The 18,295-nt window shown below is 45.0% G+C and overlaps 1 protein-coding gene across 8 annotated transcripts in view; it reads right to left on the bottom strand.

The window, feature by feature from the left end:
- The window catches only part of eif4g3a (eukaryotic translation initiation factor 4 gamma, 3a), a 90,503-nt gene that overhangs the window by 40,553 nt on the left and 31,655 nt on the right, over window positions 1-18,295 (bottom strand). For 4 of the 8 annotated variants that reach the window (XM_079511202.1, XM_079511200.1, XM_079511201.1 and 1 more), the window contains exons 6-12: window positions 16,141-16,161; window positions 12,134-12,313; window positions 10,332-10,443; window positions 9,471-9,640; window positions 6,716-6,850; window positions 4,269-4,488; window positions 860-1,639 (exon numbers count right to left, since the gene is read on the bottom strand). In XM_079511202.1, coding sequence (XP_079367328.1) covers window positions 860-1,639; window positions 4,269-4,488; window positions 6,716-6,850; window positions 9,471-9,640; window positions 10,332-10,443; window positions 12,134-12,313; window positions 16,141-16,161 — 1,618 coding nt within the window. The remainder of the gene's footprint in view (window positions 1-859; window positions 1,640-4,268; window positions 4,489-6,715; window positions 6,851-9,470; window positions 9,641-10,331; window positions 10,444-12,133; window positions 12,314-16,140; window positions 16,162-18,295) is intronic. The other 4 variants (XM_079511205.1, XM_079511207.1, XM_079511203.1 and 1 more) reach the window with 3 other exon arrangements.

Genomic DNA, 18,295 nt, shown 5'->3' with positions numbered 1-18,295 from the left:
CACAAAGGTTTATTTACACCAGTGAATCTCAAAGTGGGGTCCCCCTGGACCCCACTTTGAGATTCACTGGTGTAATTGTGGTACATTGAGGGGGTGTACTATGAGATTTGGGATCCTTGCTTGCCGGTCTGTAACTGAGTTTACAAATGGAAACAATTAGACCCGTAAGGGTCCTTTTGGTTCCATTTGTACACTCTCAGTTATAGGGGTCTTTGAAATGAAAATATTTGAGAACCACTGGGTTACACAATGAACACTCATAAAGGCATTCTAGTAGATATGCATTTAGTGAAGGTCTTAACCACTTAAACCCCATACGTTGTTGAGCGGAGTCGCTCAGCGCTCAGTAGTACATTTTCTTTTATAGCGCTGCTCTAGACATTAAATGGCTTCACTGAAAATACCTGACTATACTATACAAGCTTACACGTTGACAAGTTGTATGCTTGTAGTTCTGCTATTTTCTGCAAAGGTTATCACCAGAATAAGGATTGCTGGGGTTTAAATGGTTTATAATGAAACTTTACATTTTGATGCACCATTTCTGAAACAATATAGAATTAAAAAAAAACATTACCAATTGTACCCATCTCTATTAAATAGACATGTCTGTCTGTTCCTATGCAACAGTGAGTACTGGTGGCCTGGGCCGTGACTCAGCGGTCCAGGCACCTTGGCTGGCAATCCAGTCTAGCAGTGTGCCGCGGGTTCGACTCCCGATCCAGACGGCCTTTACTACATGTCACCCACCATCTCTCTCCTCATCTCCTGTCAGCCTACTATCTGTCCCTCTATAAAAAAATATAAAATAAAGGCGAAAGCCACAAAAACAAAAAAATAAACAGCGAGTACTGGATACCTGTAGTGGGACTCTTCCTGGTTAGTGCTTGTTGCTGGGGCTCTGTTTTGCAGTCAGTCTCTACCCCTGCTTTGAGGGGGAGCTCTTTAGTGTCTAAGGGCTTGCTGGGCTCACTGACCTCCGCTGTGGCCTTCACTAGAGGCGGAAGGCCGGGAGGAGGCGCCGGCATGGCCGGGGAAGGGCCAGCGGTCAGGGTGACTGGCACCACGGCCACCGCAGGTGCTACGAGAGCAAGGGTAGCAGCAATGGGTACCTCCGGCCCCACGTCGGAGGGCAAAGTCTCAGAGAGGGCCTCTCTAGGAGTGGGAGCAGCCGGGGCCTGGGATTGTACAGCTGGGACCAGAGGAGACGGTTCCTTCACTGGGATGTCAGGCTCAGACACCACAGCATCCGCCAGCCCGTTCAAGGCCTTGGGTGGAGGCAGGGCTGGAGAAGCGGGCGGTGTACACGGGGCTTCTGGAAGAGGCTTGTCCATGTTGAGGGTCTGGGGTGGCGGTAGCGGAGGTGGCTTGGCCTCCCCGGCTGAAGACGACATGGGTGCAGCAGACACAGCGGGCTCCCCCGCTGACAGCCGACGCTCGCTGGCGTTGGCTGCGGGAAGCAGGTGGGCAACAGGGGCTGCCACTGGGTCTGGACAGGGAAGCTCTGGTTCAACAGCAGGAGAGGGAGAGGGGTCAGTCACAGGGACCCTGGCCTCTCGTCTCTCCACTGGGGGTTCTGGCGGCACGAGCCCAGGCGAGGAAGACTTTGGGGCAGCTGGCTCAGATTTCGGTGTGTTGTCTACAAGAACAAAGCACACAGATATGCAAATACATTTAGAATTCAATTAGAACCAGTAGATCATCATTCAATAAAAAGCCATAGAATATTTCAGCAAATACAATCTCTATCTTAATATATGACCGCCCCACCCACTTTTAGAGACAGAATTTGATTAAGACGTTCTGTTTGACGATCGGGCTACAATTATTTGGTTCAAATGCAAGTGTATTGTAGTGTGTCTGGCTGCCTGACCAGTGTTGGCAAAACAGACAGATGCAGACCATGTTGCCAGAGGACCCACCCTGATATATCCAGTGTTGATCTGCAGTCTGCATATACGGAACTCCAGAAAAGTGTAAATCTTCTAAAAACCCCTGAACAATGTTGACTAAATACACTGCTTAATTATGGGAAAGGCAGACTGCTTTGCTGACGTTGCATCATGATTTATAGTTCAAATTAAAGTGGAAGCTTTTCTTTCAGCAATGCACTTATTTATCAGACTCACAGCAGTGCAGCATGAGAAATACTGGGTTAATCAGTCAGTATCACAACAATATCATTGAACTAGAAAAGGGCACTCAGTGGAGCACAACTCTGCCAGGAGGCACGCCGCTACTTCCCTCCATCGTTTACGTGTATGTGTGGTGTATATGAGGACATTGTTTTGGGGGGTTGTGCTTGTTTATTAAAAAGGCACAGGCCAGCGGGGGAATAGGCTATTGCAAAGGATGCTGATTATTATTGACTTGTTTGTACAGGGCCAAACTGGGAACATGAGACGGCGTAATGCAAATGAAAGCGGCCCCCCCACCATCTCCATCCAAAACCTAAAAATATTAAAGTTGTTAAGAGTAGGCATCCAAAGACTGACAGCCAGCTGACAAACTAACGTAAACTAGACAATTGTAAGGTGTGGTTTCCCAACACAAGTACTGTATTAGTGGGTTGCAGCCAGCGCGATCCGAGGAAGCTTCAGGGTTAGCAACGGTTGCCAAGCTAGCAGCGGAAAATCTTTATTATGGGGCGAGGCTTTGCGAGTCTACTGGCGTGGAACATCACAAATCTGCATGATGCATTTTTATCACATCTCCAGAGATTATGTGATGTCTTGACTTCTATGGGAAATCTTTTCAGTCTACGTCCTATGGTTTTAGTTAGATTTATATGCCAAAACATGAAGTCAGCTGTTATAGCATCACCATTCAGCTGAATTGAAAAATATCTGGGAATTGATTTTCTTAGCCCATGGGCAGCATGCATAAGAAATGTGACACTTATCATGTGGTTGATTGAAGGCATGCCAGTCAGTCAGACACACATAGGGGCGAAGCATAATCTCTGCCTTCTGCCTGGCTGAAATGTCAACAACTAAAAATCAAGTTGAATTTGAGCAACATCTGTTTTCATATAAATATTGTGCCTTGATGATACATGTCCAACTTGTGTTAAATAATATTGTTCTCTGTTAAATTCAGTGATTTACATCGACTTGACTTATGACTTAAAGGGACATTTCACCACTGGAAGAAATCACAGTCACTCAATGTTAATAGTATTTGTAGTAGATAACAGTAGCACAATTTGAAATGTGCACCCTATGGACAGGAAAAAAAAGTCTGTGTTTCACTAGGGTTTGACTGGATAGCTGAATTCCTACAATGCCCATAATGCTTTAGTGCACTTCCCCTCCTTGGGGAGAGGCTGCATGGATGTGTGACTTTGTAGTCCAGGACGGAAGTGAGACCACATTTTCATGAATATGGCGTCATGACTAAAATATTTAAAAATATATATATATATATATATATTACACACATAAAACGCCCAGGAAAGTCTTTCTTGTGTCCTAAACATCATTAAAATAAGCTCTGGTTGCAAAAGGGGTGAAGTGGCCCTTTAAGGCACTGGTATTAGACATTTCCATGTGTTTCTTATTCTTTGAATTGTTCAAAGAATAAAATATGAGAGGCTGTTGAAGAACATTCTCAGAAGCAGGGCTGCTGCTGTTTGATTGCGCAAGTGATTTCAAGACCGTGCCAAAGATGGAGGACGGAAAAATGTAACATTTTGTATTCTCTTCAAAAACAAACTTCCGTTCTGTGGGAGACTTCTGTGACCAAAACCACATCATTTCACAAGGGCTTTTGCCAGCTGGGGGTCTTATTTGAGGGAAAACCGAGGATTGGAAATAGCAATGAACACAATGATTATTGTATTTTCATGATAAATATGTTGAAATAAATGTTTTCCTGTACATCCCATAAAGTTTTTTTTTGTTTTTGTTTTTTACATATAAGGTTTTGTATGATAACATGCAAACAGAGATTATCAGACATTTCACAAGTATTTTTTGACCACCTTACTTGTTCTTTTCCATCACATGACCATGCACACGTCCAGAGAATACTAGGCTCCAGTCTATGTACGCTAGACTAGGAACACTTCCATAATATAGGAGAGAAACTATTGAAAGTTCTATGCCTTCCGAATGGGTACATGAAACGACAGCCTGCCTACGTTTGCAATTTCGTCTCAGATGTTTTTCGACAAACTAATCCCATCCAAATAGGGCTTCTGTCATGAGTGGTAGAAGGGAGGGGTGGTGGGGGGGGGGTAGGGGTGGGGATTTGGGCAGACGGCAGACCTGGACCAGGCTTGCTGTCTGCAGCCCCGGCTGTGTTGGGGGGCTGCTGGGACTGTAGCGGTGGCTGAGGCTGTGGAGGCTCCAGGGTGTAGGATCCAGAATGGAACTGCTGAGGCTGAGGCTGAGGCTGAGACTGAGGCTGTGACTGAGGCCGAGACGGAGGCCGAGACGGAGGTTGGGGTTGCTGCTCTGGAGTCTGGCTGCGACCCGGCGGCTGTTGCTGCGATTTGAGGTAGAAAATGTGAGGATAATGAGGGTGCGGCCATAAAAACTAGCAACACAGAAAGACACGGACAAACAGTCGCAGATGCAGGCAAGAAAAATGCACGCACACACACAAGCAAAAAATAACAAGCCCAACGTAGAGGAAAGCAGGAAAACGGAGCAGATCGGTGGGGTATGGGTTGATTTTGGCAGGAGCAAAACGTTAAGGACAAGATGACAGAAATGAGAGAAAGTGCGAAGATCAATTTCCAGTAAAGATAGGTGGGAAAGAAAAAAGGAGAAAGGAGGAAGAGGAAAGAGTTGGAGGATGCACAATGAGTGACAGAGGAAAGGAAATAAAAGAGTTGTAAAAACAAAAAAGGGACAAAAAAAAGAGAGAAAGAGAGGAAAGACACCGTTAACATCCAAGGAGGACACAGGGAGAAGAGATCACAACAACATCCCTCTTCAGAATCCACAGTTGCCAGCTCATTTTGTCAAGATGACATTTAACATTATATGTTAGAGAAAAAAGTATTTCTGCCAACCCAAGCAGAGAAAATGACACTTAGTCTCTGGGACAATTATGGTACCACAGAGAACAAAGTAACATCCATCATATAGGCTTGTAGCGTAGTAATTATATATTTTTGTCATCAGCATTTCTGAATAGGCAGATTAGGAAAGATATGGCGTGGATTCCGTAGAAGGAGAATGGGAGTATTCAGCGGACAATAACATACACAATCTACCGTACAAGATAGGGGGAGGATAGACACAGTGGTAGAAGCGGGCAAGATAAGAGAGATACAAGTGGAAGATAATAAAAAAATAAAATAAAAATAAAAGCTGTACGGCAAGTTCATCATCATATAAATATACATTTAACAGAGGAGTTGTGACAGGGCAGTGCCTCATTTAAATATCTTAATATGCATCTGCTCTCCTCCTTGGTGTGACCTAATACGATGTGACAAGTGACAACACAACACAGCTTCTCTGTACAGATGCTGCCCGATTAGGAAACCCTGCACTATGCTCTATGCAGTGCGTTTGTCTGAGAATTAGCAACAACGCTTTACCTCCGACTGACCCTGGCTCAGAGAACAAAACGTTGGTGGCTTGTGTGCTTGCATTAAGGATGTCATATACTGTGTATGTGCCACAATTATATTGCAATATTAAAATGACAAGAATCATTAGGATGGAAGACTGTAAGATACGTTAGATTTTGGGTTGTGAAAGTTACTGCAGTGCATAATATGGTGTGTAACATCAAAGAGAAGCTTAGCATGAAGCTTAGCATGAAGCTTAGCATGTAATCATTGTTAAGTTGTCATCACTTGGCTGTCTTCCATCGTATTCAAAGGTTTTTGTGGAGAAAGGTAACTAACCAGTCACAAATGACGCTTGCTCAATGAGCCTTGTTGACCTACTTTAATGTCATGTCACATCAAGGCATAAACTGGCCCACTTTAGCACTGTAGTCACTTTAAAACACTTTAATGTCATGTCACATCAAGGCAATAATGCATTTCTGCATAATCAACAAGGCTTACCAAATAAGTCCAATGTAATATTCCATCACATGATTTTAAGTGACACTCTCCGGTATAATGGATTTTCTAGCAGTTGTGTAGGCGTACTTTGGGTTGGTAAAGTAGACTAAGAGGTTTGTGTGTGCGTGCGTGCGTGTATGAGTGAGTGAGTGAGTTGAGTTACAATGGGAGAGTGTAGTGTAGTGAAATGTATGTGTGAATAAAACAAGGTGTGTGTGCGTACCGTGAACGCAGCTAGCTAGCTGGACTATGACAGTATAATTAATAATATATTAATATTTGCAATGCCCAAATATTTGGCTGCCGATACTGCCTCAAATTCGGGTATCATATGAGTGTATATATATATATATATATATATATATATATATATATATACCTAGATCAGTTGTTCTCAAATCCTTTTCATTTCAAGCACTCCCATAACTCTGAGTGTACAAATGGAACAAAATGGATCCTTACACATCCATGTGGTTCCATTTGTACAGACCTGTATGGGTCCATTTGGAGCCCCCTCAAGTAACCCAGAGTCCCTGGACCACACTTTGAGAGTCGCTGTCCTAGAATCATTTTTAAATTACACCCTAGTATCGGATCGGTACTCTGTATCGGCCGATACGCATGGGTGTCGGGAAGGACATTTTTTTTTATCTCTAGTGTAAACACAGAGGGCTGCAGGTGTACCTGTGGTGGAGTGGGGGTGGAGGAGGGGCGTCCGACGGGGGGCGTTGAATTCCGGCTCCCCGTGCCCCCCGACATGATCTCCTCTGTGATGTCCCTGCCGCCCTGGTTGGGGTCACGGATACGGATCTGGGAGGACAATGTCGCGAAAGAGAAACACACCTCACTAAAGCGCCATAGTCCCGGTGCGACCCTGTCCTAAGCATAGAGAAACACACCTCACTAGGGCGCCATAGTCCCGGTGCGACCCTGTCCTAAGCATAGAGAAACACACCTCACTAGGGCGCCATAGTCCCGGTGCGACCCTGTCCTAAGCATAGAGAAACACACCTCACTAGGGCGCCATAGTCCCGGTGCGACCCTGTCCTAAGCATAGAGAAACACACCTCACTAAAGCGCCATAGTCCCGGTGCGACCCTGTCCTAAGCATAGAGAAACACACCTCACTAGGGCGCCATAGTCCCGGTGCGACCCTGTCCTAAGCATAGAGAAACACACCTCACTAGGGCGCCATAGTCCCGGTGCGACCCTGTCCTAAGCATAGAGAAACACACCTCACTAGGGCGCCATAGTCCCGGTGCGACCCTGTCCTAAGCATAGAGAAACACACCTCACTAGGGCGCCATAGTCCCGGTGCGACCCTGTCCTAAGCATCTACAGAGAAACACACCTCACTAGGGCGCCATAGTCCCGGTGCGACCCTGTCCTAAGCATAGAGAAACACACCTCACTAGGGCGCCATAGTCCCGGTGCGACCCTGTCCTAAGCATCTACAGAGAAACACACCTCACTAGGGCGCCATAGTCCCGGTGCAACCCTGTCCTAAGCATCTACAGAGAAACACACCTCACTAGGGCGCCATAGTCCCGGTGCGACCCTGTCCTAAGCATCTACAGAGAAACACACCTCACTAGGGCGCCATAGTCCCGGTGCGACCCTGTCCTAAGCATAGAGAAACACACCTCACTAGGGCGCCATAGTCCCGGTGCGACCCTGTCCTAAGCATAGAGAAACACACCTCACTAAAGCGCCATAGTCCCGGTGCGACCCTGTCCTAAGCATAGAGAAACACACCTCACTAGGGCGCCATAGTCCCGGTGCAACCCTGTCCTAAGCATCTACAGAGAAACACACCTCACTAGGGCGCCACAGTCCCGGTGCGACCCTGTCCTAAGCATAGAGAAACACACTTCACTAGGGCGCCATAGTCCCGGTGCGACCCTGTCCTAAGCATAGAGAAACACACCTCACTAGGGCGCCATAGTCCCGGTGCGAGCCTGTCCTAAGCATAGAGAAACACACTTCACTAGGGCGCCATAGTCCCGGTGCGACCCTGTCCTAAGCATAGAGAAACACACCTCACTAGGGCGCCATAGTCCCGGTGCAACCCTGTCCTAAGCATCTATAACACACCTCACTAAAGTGCCATAGTCCCGGTGCGACCCTGTCCTAAGCATCTATAACACACCTCACTAAAGTGCCATAGTCCCGGTGCGACCCTGTCCTAAGCATCTATACACTAAAGCGCCATAGTCCCGGTGCGACCCTGTCCTAAGCATCTATACACTAAAGCGCCATAGTCCCGGTGCGACCCTGTCCTAAGCATCTATAACACACCTCACTAAAGTGCCATAGTCCCGGTGCGACCCTGTCCTAAGCATCTACACACTTTGTGAGCTTTATATCGATATTAGAATGCCTCGCTGTTTTCCATTTTGAGGGGCGCTAGCCGCTCCTATGCCCAGCTTTCATTGAAGACAAAAGTGAAGACGGAAAAGTGAGGACGCAAATTGTGATTGGCCAGAATAAGATAATGTATGATGATAAGAGCGCCCCTCACTTCATACGGGTGTGATTATTTTTTAATGGATCCGGTTGCTAGGTACAGTTGCTAGGGCCTCGCCTGCACCGTTTCAGCACACGCAACCGTATTAGCCATGGTCTTTCAACGCCGTTTCCTCAGAAAATACGCCGCTGTCCGTGGTTTTGATCAGATCGGCTATGTTCGGAGGTCATTTCTGATTTTGCGGCCATCGCGATTGGAATATTGGCGTTTTCTGGAGAAAGGATGGACGTTGCCTTAGCTGGCTAGCATTGGCGCTATTGCTACTAGCATTCAAGATGGCCGCGCGTCATAGTAAAATCACGTGGCACCCAAGCGCTACCACTTTTGTCCACCAGGTGGCACTCAAAGTGTTAGTACTTTTCATTAAACCCAACAAGACAGAAACACACACAGACAGATCTACGGCCTGGCTGAGATAAGAAAGCAAGGCCAAAATAATTTGTCTGACAGGAGAATTCAAAGAGACAGGAGAAAGGGATTACCGAGAATTAAAAGAGACAGGAGAAAGGGATTACCAAAAATAACAATTTGTAATCCATAAAACTGTCAATAATTCATCCAAAACACCAAATGAAGAAATGTGTTACTAATTTAAGTTGCATCTTGCTGGTTATAGGATAATTATTCTTAAGGTCCACACACAGAGGGTAGTTTTAAAAAAAAACGTTGTCCAATTGAAGGATCTCAAAGGCAACATATCCAAGCTATAGGAATATAGCTTGGATAACATTAGGATTATGTAGTGTGATGTAAAATAGTATAGAACAAATGTACAAAAAAAATTAAAAAAAAGACAACTGAAGGCAGGGACTTTTGCTGGACATTTTGAGATTTGAGGGGGAACATTTTTCTTATTCTAGTCGAATCATGCCTTCTACTCTGTGTGACAAACAAAACTACTAAGGTACTCACTGTCTTCTTCTCACGCTTCATGGCCGGCGGAGGTTGCTGTGGTGTAGGCACTATGATGGGAGGTGAAGGTGGGTACACAGTCTGTCCTACTCCTGGGTAGTATTGGGGACCGGCTGCCTGAACTGGAGCAGGGACAGAGGGTGAGACAGGCGCGTGGTACCTGAGGGGATCTGGGGGAAGACAATACAGGAAAGAGGAGAGAGAAAGAAATAACAAACAAACCACATTTTAGTAAAACAATAACACAAACCGCAATGTCAAGCTCCCCCTTCAGGAGCCAGACAAGGCCACATGCTAATTGGTTGTGTTTGGTGCTGTTGTATTTGGAATTCTTATTTCAATGTGTCATGGGTGTAGGGAAGAGAGTTGAGCCAGAAGGCAAAGCTCTCTGTTTACCGAGCAATCTTCGTTCCTACTCTCACCTATGGTCATGAAGTGTGGGTCATGACCGAAAGAATAAGGTTGCGAATACAAGCGGCCGAAATGAGTTTTCTTCGGCGGGTGGCTGGCATCTCCCTTAGAGATAGGGTGAGAAGTTCAGTCACACGAGAGAGACTCGGAGTAGAACCGCTGCTCCTTCGCCTGGAAAGGAGCCAGCTTAGGTGGTTCGGGCATTTGGTTAGGATGCCTCTCGGGCGGCTCCCTAGGGAGGTCCTCGACGCACATCCCACTGGGAGGAGACCCCGGGGAACGTCTCGGAATCCCCCAGGAGGAAGTCACTAATGTTGCTCTGGAGAGGGAAGTCTGGTGGAGCTGTTGCCCCCGCGACCCGACTACAGATAAGCGGTTGAAGATGGATGGATGGATGGGTGTAGGGATACTATGTGGTGCATGCGTGCGTGTGTTGGATAGATGACTCACGATATGGGGCAGGGTACTCCCCTGGCCCAGGTCCAGGGTAGAACGTTCCGGGCCCGGGGGGCTGTACTGAATACTGTTGTGGAGGGCCCACATAGGGAGTGCTGTGGCGATACTGTAAAGAGAGAGGACAAATATTTCACTAAGTACATACGAATGGTGAGCACTCTACAGTTGCCAGATGTTTCACATTTGAAATTCTGCTCATACCCTGGTGGGACTTTTAGGTGTAGTATTTTTCACATCTTTGATTCCATCATGGTGATTTGTAGCTTTTGTCAGTACACTCTTGTCCCTTTTTTTAAACTTTCGTCTTAATTTGTGGCATTCTACAAATTTACATTTTCTCACCTGATACTCCAAATTTGATCTATACGAGATCAAATTTGGACATGTTTTTTGACAAATTTGGACAAGATATTTGATCAAAATTTAACAATTTTGTAATATAATGCAGTATAATGAAGTAGCGTGGCATGCCACCCAACACAAACCTTAACCAATTTGGAGGAGGAGGCCTCCTATTTCTAAGAAAGACTGTCTCAGTGTAGTATTATTCTGTGTATGTCTAGTAAATGGGCTGAATCTGAGCCCTGCAACTTGTAACCAGACTCCAGTGTTTCTTCTGCATTCATTCCACAGTGGGGTGGAACCCAAGGGGCCAGTGAGGCACTCCAACGTTGAAGCACTGGGCCCTAGTGGTAAGAGGAGGGACTACAGGCGGACCTGTGGATTCATGACTGGGAAACCCCGTGCAGCTGGGCTTTAACATTGAGCACTCGGTTGCACTTCCGCATTGGACCACCAAAATTTGGTGGTCCAATGCGGAAGTAGACGTTTTGAGACGGTCCTTCCGGGTGCTTCAAAACGCCACTGAGCAACTTCCACTGACATGAATAGCGGAGGGGGCGGAGCTTCGCGCCAGATCAGTCTCTATCCTTTTATATACTCTATGGTGGAACCACAGCAAGCTAATTACCGCAACAACTAAAGAAAGAAAGATATTTGATTAAAGTATAATTTAGACTAATTTCCCACTATAACACAAAGAAGTATGGTTCTAATGTTGGAAAGGAATGTGTCTGCAATGCTTAAGTAACCAAATAAAAAGCTTGTAGAAATACAATGTGTTTGCAGAACCACAACTGGGAATTAAATGAAATGAAATAGAATTAGCCCTCGAGCGCTTGGCCGCTTGCACATTAAATTACAGAGGAAAAACTAGAAAGTGAGTCTTAAAGTTGCAATCCGTTATTTGTATGTCTCCAAAAGGAGAAAAGGTAATTGCAATGATGTCCAAATTACAATAACGATGTCAACACTTCTAGTGTCCAATCCAGTTCTTCCTCTGCTTCAAATAATTTGATTGACATTGTCAACCAGTCAGTGGCAGTGCCCAGTCTGCCCACTGTGTTAGATGTTGATTTAACATAGAACCATACAGATTGGTTACAATGTTTTATTCAGTAAAATAAGTCTAGGATTGTAGCTTTAACATTAACTACTGTCAGGATCTATATTTAACCCCACGAGAGTTGCAGAGACCATTATTATTATTATAATTGAATATACTGCCAATTATTATACACAAGCTATCTGAAAGCAAACATGTTGAAATTACTTAAAATGTTTACGCAGCATTCAAAACAGTACATTTTTTTCATTTTATGGAATATGTTAAGTTGTATACATTTATGTTGTTTTGTTAAACCAATTGTTTCACTGCCAAAACGCAATCCGATTTTGTTGATCAATTTATTGAGTATTCAATTAATTGTTTCAAATGACGTAGACCTTGGTCTCACCTGTTGGATGTAGTACTGTGGAGCCTGTGGGGAAGGGAAAGGCATGGGGGCCATGGTCATCATAATGGGTTGATTAGGGGGATAGACCGCCGCCGTGGGGTTCTGTTGTCCAGGCCGTAAGGAGGGCGCGTTGGTCTGGATAGTGGGCCGTGCAGTCTGCATCTGGGCCCTCTGGAAAAACTGAGAGGGGGGGGAGAGAGAGAGAGAGAGAGAGACAGAGCGAAGAAAACAAAAACATGACAAATGTGGAAGAAAATCTAAGCAGAGGGAAGAGAACAGACACAAAAAAGACAATTACACTTATCTTAAAAAACCCTTAGTCTATACTTAGTAAACTGGAACTCTGCACTTGGTCCTCTTTGCATCCCACAAAAGGCAGTAAAGCACTCACTTTCTTCTACACATCTCTTCGCCAAAAATAACCGATCTACAAGCTCATAATGCATTGCGCTGCGTTGTCAGTTTATAGATCGGCTATTATTTGGCAAATATTCCCCCCAGAATAGGGATGCAGAATAGGGTTAAAGTGGTTAAGGAGTCCGTCTGAGTACAATGACATGTTATTTTAACCACTTAAACCCTAAATACACTTCATTGACCAGGGTCCCCCAGGGGTCACTTCCCCTCTACAACAAATCACAAAATAGCCAAGCTACAAGCTCACAACATGTCACAGCTTGCAGATCTGCAATCTTCCCAGGATAGTGATGCTAAAATGTGGTTAAAAGAGTTTGATGCCTACACTGTATTGTGAAAATGCAACGAATGCTACACCAAGACACCCAGCGCATTAGTTTCAAAAGTTAGGTGACTTCACTATGGGGCCACTTTGTCAGCAGTTCAGGACAATGATTTTAGCTGTGGTTGTCAGTCTGGTCACAGTTCCAGGGAAGTATTTGAAGGCTCACCCACGTCTGACAAATTAATATTGCTTCATCATCATGCAAACAGTGCAGACGCAAAAATAAAATGTACAGGCCAAAATGTATTCTATCCAAACTCACAAATGTACACATTCTCCAAATGTCCTCATGTGTGCAGTGCAAGGCACAGATTAAGATACTATGGTAATGTCTAATGGTAAATCGTAATGTCTCTCATTAACACATTTGCTTAATGTCCAGTTGTCCACCACCCTCCAACTGGTCTTCCGTTTGACCCTGTATGGCAGAGGTTCCCAACCACTGGTACGTGTACCGGTACGTGGCACATTTGCCACTGGTACGCGAGAAGCGACCGGCCATGAATCTATAACCTTGCGTCACCAGGATTTTCCAAACAGCGGTGGAAAGTTGACTCAGTAGCATGAAGATATCAAGGAGTCGTCAGTGACGCCGTCACCGACTGTGGTTTATAAACAGCTTCGGGTCCTTGCTACTTCCGTGTTGCATAGCATAACAATGACATCACTGTCGAATCCTTGGTATTTTTACCATTCATGTGTGTTGAGCGAGCAGCACCGCATTCCACTGTCAACCAGTCCGTGACACTAGAACGGTTGGGAACCCCTGCTGTACGGTAACTTCACGGCAGAGGAAGGGGACAATTAGGACCAGCACGGTGAAATACAAGTGCATAAAGAAAGATTCCATTGACAAAATGAATGCTGCGTAAAGATTGATTCAACTGCATGGATGAGTTCATTTCAGGTTTAGGCTTTTTTTTATGTCATTCTAAGCCACCGATCCTTATCTGAAACTCACTACGGATCCAGACAAAACCAGGAAAACCCACACCGACTACTGAAACACTAGGCTATTCTCTCTTGAATGGAATTTATAGGAAGTGGGCAACTGCAAACTCCCGACCTTTAAACTTTTAGTCAAGAGGGTTTGTTCCTGTAGCTCGTGTTAATAGAGCTCCGGGCTCCAGGAGGGCACAGAGGTGTAGCTATTGTCTAAACAGTCTGCCATGTCAGAACAGAGGAGGTGTCAGTGGAGCCTGGAAACCAGCCAAATCTGCCACAGGGAAAAAAATATCCCTGGGGAGATTGGTCTGGCACTCACGCAATTTGAATTATACTTCGCTCACCCCAGAGTTTTGGGTGACCAATCAGAGCCCAATATTCAAAAGGGAGTAATTTTTTTTTGCTGTGACGTTGGAATCCGTTTGTAACCGCCCCTTGGAAATACATCTACACAAGGAAGTTCCAGACTAATATCTACGCAGTGATATTTGTCTGGCCATGCCAGGCTAGTGTCAGTGTGTCTATTGTCTAAACCACTGGTTCCCAAACACTGGGTCGGGACCCATTTGTGGGTCGCGGAAATTTTTTTATGGGTCGCTTTATTTTTTTGTTTCTCCATTTTGTTTTTAATTATTATATAAACATATTTATTTTTAAACGTTCCCAAAAAAAGCAATGCAAATGTTTTTCTTCAGTAATTTCATGAATAAATAAAATAAAAATCAAAGAAATGTCATGAATTAGAAAACGGTAGTAGTGAAAATAGCGATCTACAAGGTCACAACACGGCGCGAAGCGACGCGCTGTGAGCTTGTAGATCTGCTATTTTCACTAGCTTGGGTCCCAGAGAGACCCAAATGTCTCTTTTGGATCACGGGCTAAAGCGTTTGTGAACGACCGGTCTAAACAGTCTACCATGTCAGAACAGAGGAGGTGCCACTGACGGTACAGTGCGGTACATCAACATATCCTCCCCCGTCACTGTACATGCCACACTACTGTAACTCACCACATGGCAGGGAAAAATAGAGCATCCTCACCAATAGGGGATGGCCCATGAATGGAAGCCAGGCCCCGCTTTATTATTATGGAGACATTTAAATTGTCTGATTTTGGGGATGCATGAATAAGACAAAGTCCATAGACTTGGCTGTCATATGGCGTCATGTCTGAAACCGAAAGCCAGACGTTGGAGGGGCTAGCGCCCCTCAATAATACCTACCTATTTACACTCATGCACATCATTGCAAGTCATTCTCCATCATTGTCCCCGACTTGTGACTCGGACTGAGTCGAACCAGTGCAGACACTAATAGGCTTGTAATTGATGACATGTGCAAATGTACAGTAACAAAGAAATAACCCCAAAGGAGTGGTATCCATATTTTTTTATTATTATTATTATTAAGCCATGTGAGAGTAGTGCATTCTATATAATTTCTTTATCAGTACTACTTTTAGTAGTTTAAAAATAGGAATCAATGTGTTCAGTGCACCACGGAGATGAATGAGCATGTCCGACAGCTGTGACTGAGATCCAAACAGTGAGGGCTGGGAGGGGAGCTGGAGACACCCAGCTCAAGAGAACCAGAGTATACTGAAGTATAGTAGAGTCCCGGAGGACAGAACAAACAATGCTGTGAAACGGCCTAAAATAACCTTGAAGGAAATCACCCTCAGCCATAATAAATCAACTTTACCGCAACAGAGCCGCGTGGAACCCGGGAAATAACCAGGAAGCAGTTCATTACCTTACCATCAACACGTGGTGTGAGGTTGTTATCTCAGTAATAACAATAAACAAATAAAAAGAGAAACATGAGGGACGAGACAGAACATTTGGGTGACCAGTAAATTAGGTTTACATAATCTCTAAACAAGGTAATACGGACCTATTCGACAATGAAATCTAAATTATTTAATTTAATATCGTCTCATTCAAGAAACGGCATCTACCCATACATATATATATATATATATATATATATATATATATATATATATATATATATATAAAATATATAATTTTATATAAATGTGTCATTCTGCATGCTGTTCATTCTGATTAAACGAATACATTCACATTGAGTCAGGGAAAGAATGGATGAAAGGAAATGAAGCTGACATACAGGTTGAAAAGAGGGTTAGGACTGATGACATATACGCACTAGTAGTGTATGGTAAACCCAGCTAGGGTCTTTCGAGGGTAACGGGTTAAAAGTAGGGGGGTTAGGACCAGTGTTGGGGTGGTGGGGGTGGGGGGGGTCTTCATCATGCCATGCAGATCTGGAGAGATTTCTGATGTAGTGTCAAATATTACCTGAATGGGCCTGAATCCTCCCTTGAATGTTGAAAGCAGGAAAAAGAGAAAAGCCATTGGGAAACTGCACCCATTTACATCACAGCAGGCAATCATTCACAGACACATCAGGGTGTGGAAACTACCATGGGGCAATTAGCTACCTCACACAGTGGCTGGTTGTTTCTGAAATTTACAAGGCACTTTATCTCTTGAGCTAAATACCGTATGATTACTGGCTGTATAGGAGAGGAGAATCTCACACAATAAGTGTGTTACCTTCCAGTGTCAGGAAGAGCTGACAAAAAGCTCTGAGCAGGTGTTTTTCTCCCACCCCAACATATGATCTTACCATTTCACTCATTCACGTACGTCCACACGCACGCAAACACATTTGTTTTCTCATGCACACTAGTATGGCCCAAGGGGTGACGCCTTGTGCTGCTATTTGTGCAGGCTGAGCCTGCATGCCTGTCTGCCCCTGGCTTTGACAACGTGCTGTTTTCCAGGCCCAGTGTGGACCGGCCTGTCTCCCACACAGCGATGACTTAGCAACACCGAGAGGGTGTTTGTTGAGCAGGACTGCACCCCGCCATCCAATTCCTGCAACTTGCTGGGTGTCATTACATTGCTCTACTAGCGATTGACTCACTAGACTACATTTAGGGAAAATAGCATTTCTGCCATGTCCAAAATAATCACATGAACTCTGGTCAGCGGCAGCAATTTCTTTAGATTTGATTCACTGCCTCTTACCACACATACTGTACGCTCCCCCAAGGTCATAGGAGGTTACCCTGCTAATCAACACTTGTTTAAGAGAGAGAGAGAGAGACATATTACCCGACAGCAGTGAAATAATCAGGTGGTACCTTGAGCTTTGTCCCGACATGAACCATTTCCTACTTTCAGAACTGGCCCATGTTTGTTTTTGCCCGGTTGGCATCATGCAGAAGCTCAGCAAACACTTAGGCAGAGCTATACTGTAGACTGCTGACTATGCCAGCTGTATAAGCCAGGCACCGGGAAAGTTTAGTTATTTTCTATGCCAGGGTGACTTGACTACGCCAGCTCTGATCTCGAAGCAGGCCAACATGACGTCATACTAACCCATATTCTGTGCAAGTGATACAGTTAACAAAGCAAAAATAATTATGCTAATATATTTCTGTGACCTTTCTGCTTTTGAGTCCAGCAAATTACCACAGATTAGGGTAAAAGTGTGTGTGTGTGTGTGTGTGGGGGGGGGGGGGGGGGGGGGCTAGTAGAGAATAAACGCGCACGTGTGTGACGTGTGGGGGGATTCACACTCTGAGGAGGCTTTCATCACTCTACAATAAGTTCAAGCGGTGAGTGGTCACTGTAATTTCTGTTGGTTTTCACCTTTTGAGGAACAGACACACAAACACTCAAACACTACGTCTAAATCCAGAGATGGAAGTTACAATGATGAGTGGATAGAAAAGTGTGAAAGAGCAGTTTAGTTTCATTGAGGGAAAGATGACTGCAGATGAATGAATTGTCAGATCTCTGTGCAACTGCTCATTGTACATTTGGTACACACGTTCTGTGTGTGTGTGTGCGTGTGTGTGTGTGTGTGTGTGTGTGTGTGTGTGTGTGTGGCGCTAGGTGGGTGGGGGGGACAAGGCCAGTTTTCTCTAACAGCATAATAGGCTATTGTTTGGCTTCATCTGCTTTCCGACTCCACTTCCGTGGCGGCACAAGAGAGCCCAGCGCCAGTTTGTGACAGCCAGGGCATACACACTCTCGTGTGTGTGTGTGTGTGTGTGTGTGTGTGTGTGTGTGTGTGTGTGTGTGTGTGTGTGTGTGTGTGCAGTGACTGTTTGTGTTCACACACTGGTGCCAGCAATGGGACTGGACATACTGAGGCACCACACAATTTATGTTTACAAAAGATGAAGAAGAAAGAAAAGAAAGGACCAACACTGACCCATCCAGAAGGTGAAAATGGTGGGACATACGGTAGTAAGGGCCATCCACACAGAGAATGGAGAACTACAAAGATGGGACATACGGTAGTAAGGGTCATCCACACAGAGAATGGAGAACTACAAAGATGGGACATACGGTAGTAAGGGTCATCCACACAGAGAATGGAGAACTACAAAGATGGGACATACGGTAGTAAGGGTCATCCACACAGAGAATGGAGAAC

Source organism: Electrona antarctica (genome assembly GCF_951216825.1).
Source record: "Electrona antarctica genome assembly, chromosome: 9".
NCBI lineage: Eukaryota > Metazoa > Chordata > Actinopteri > Myctophiformes > Myctophidae > Electrona > Electrona antarctica.
The sequence above is the reverse complement of the archived record's forward strand: the minus strand, read 5'-3'. Positions and strand labels throughout refer to the sequence as shown.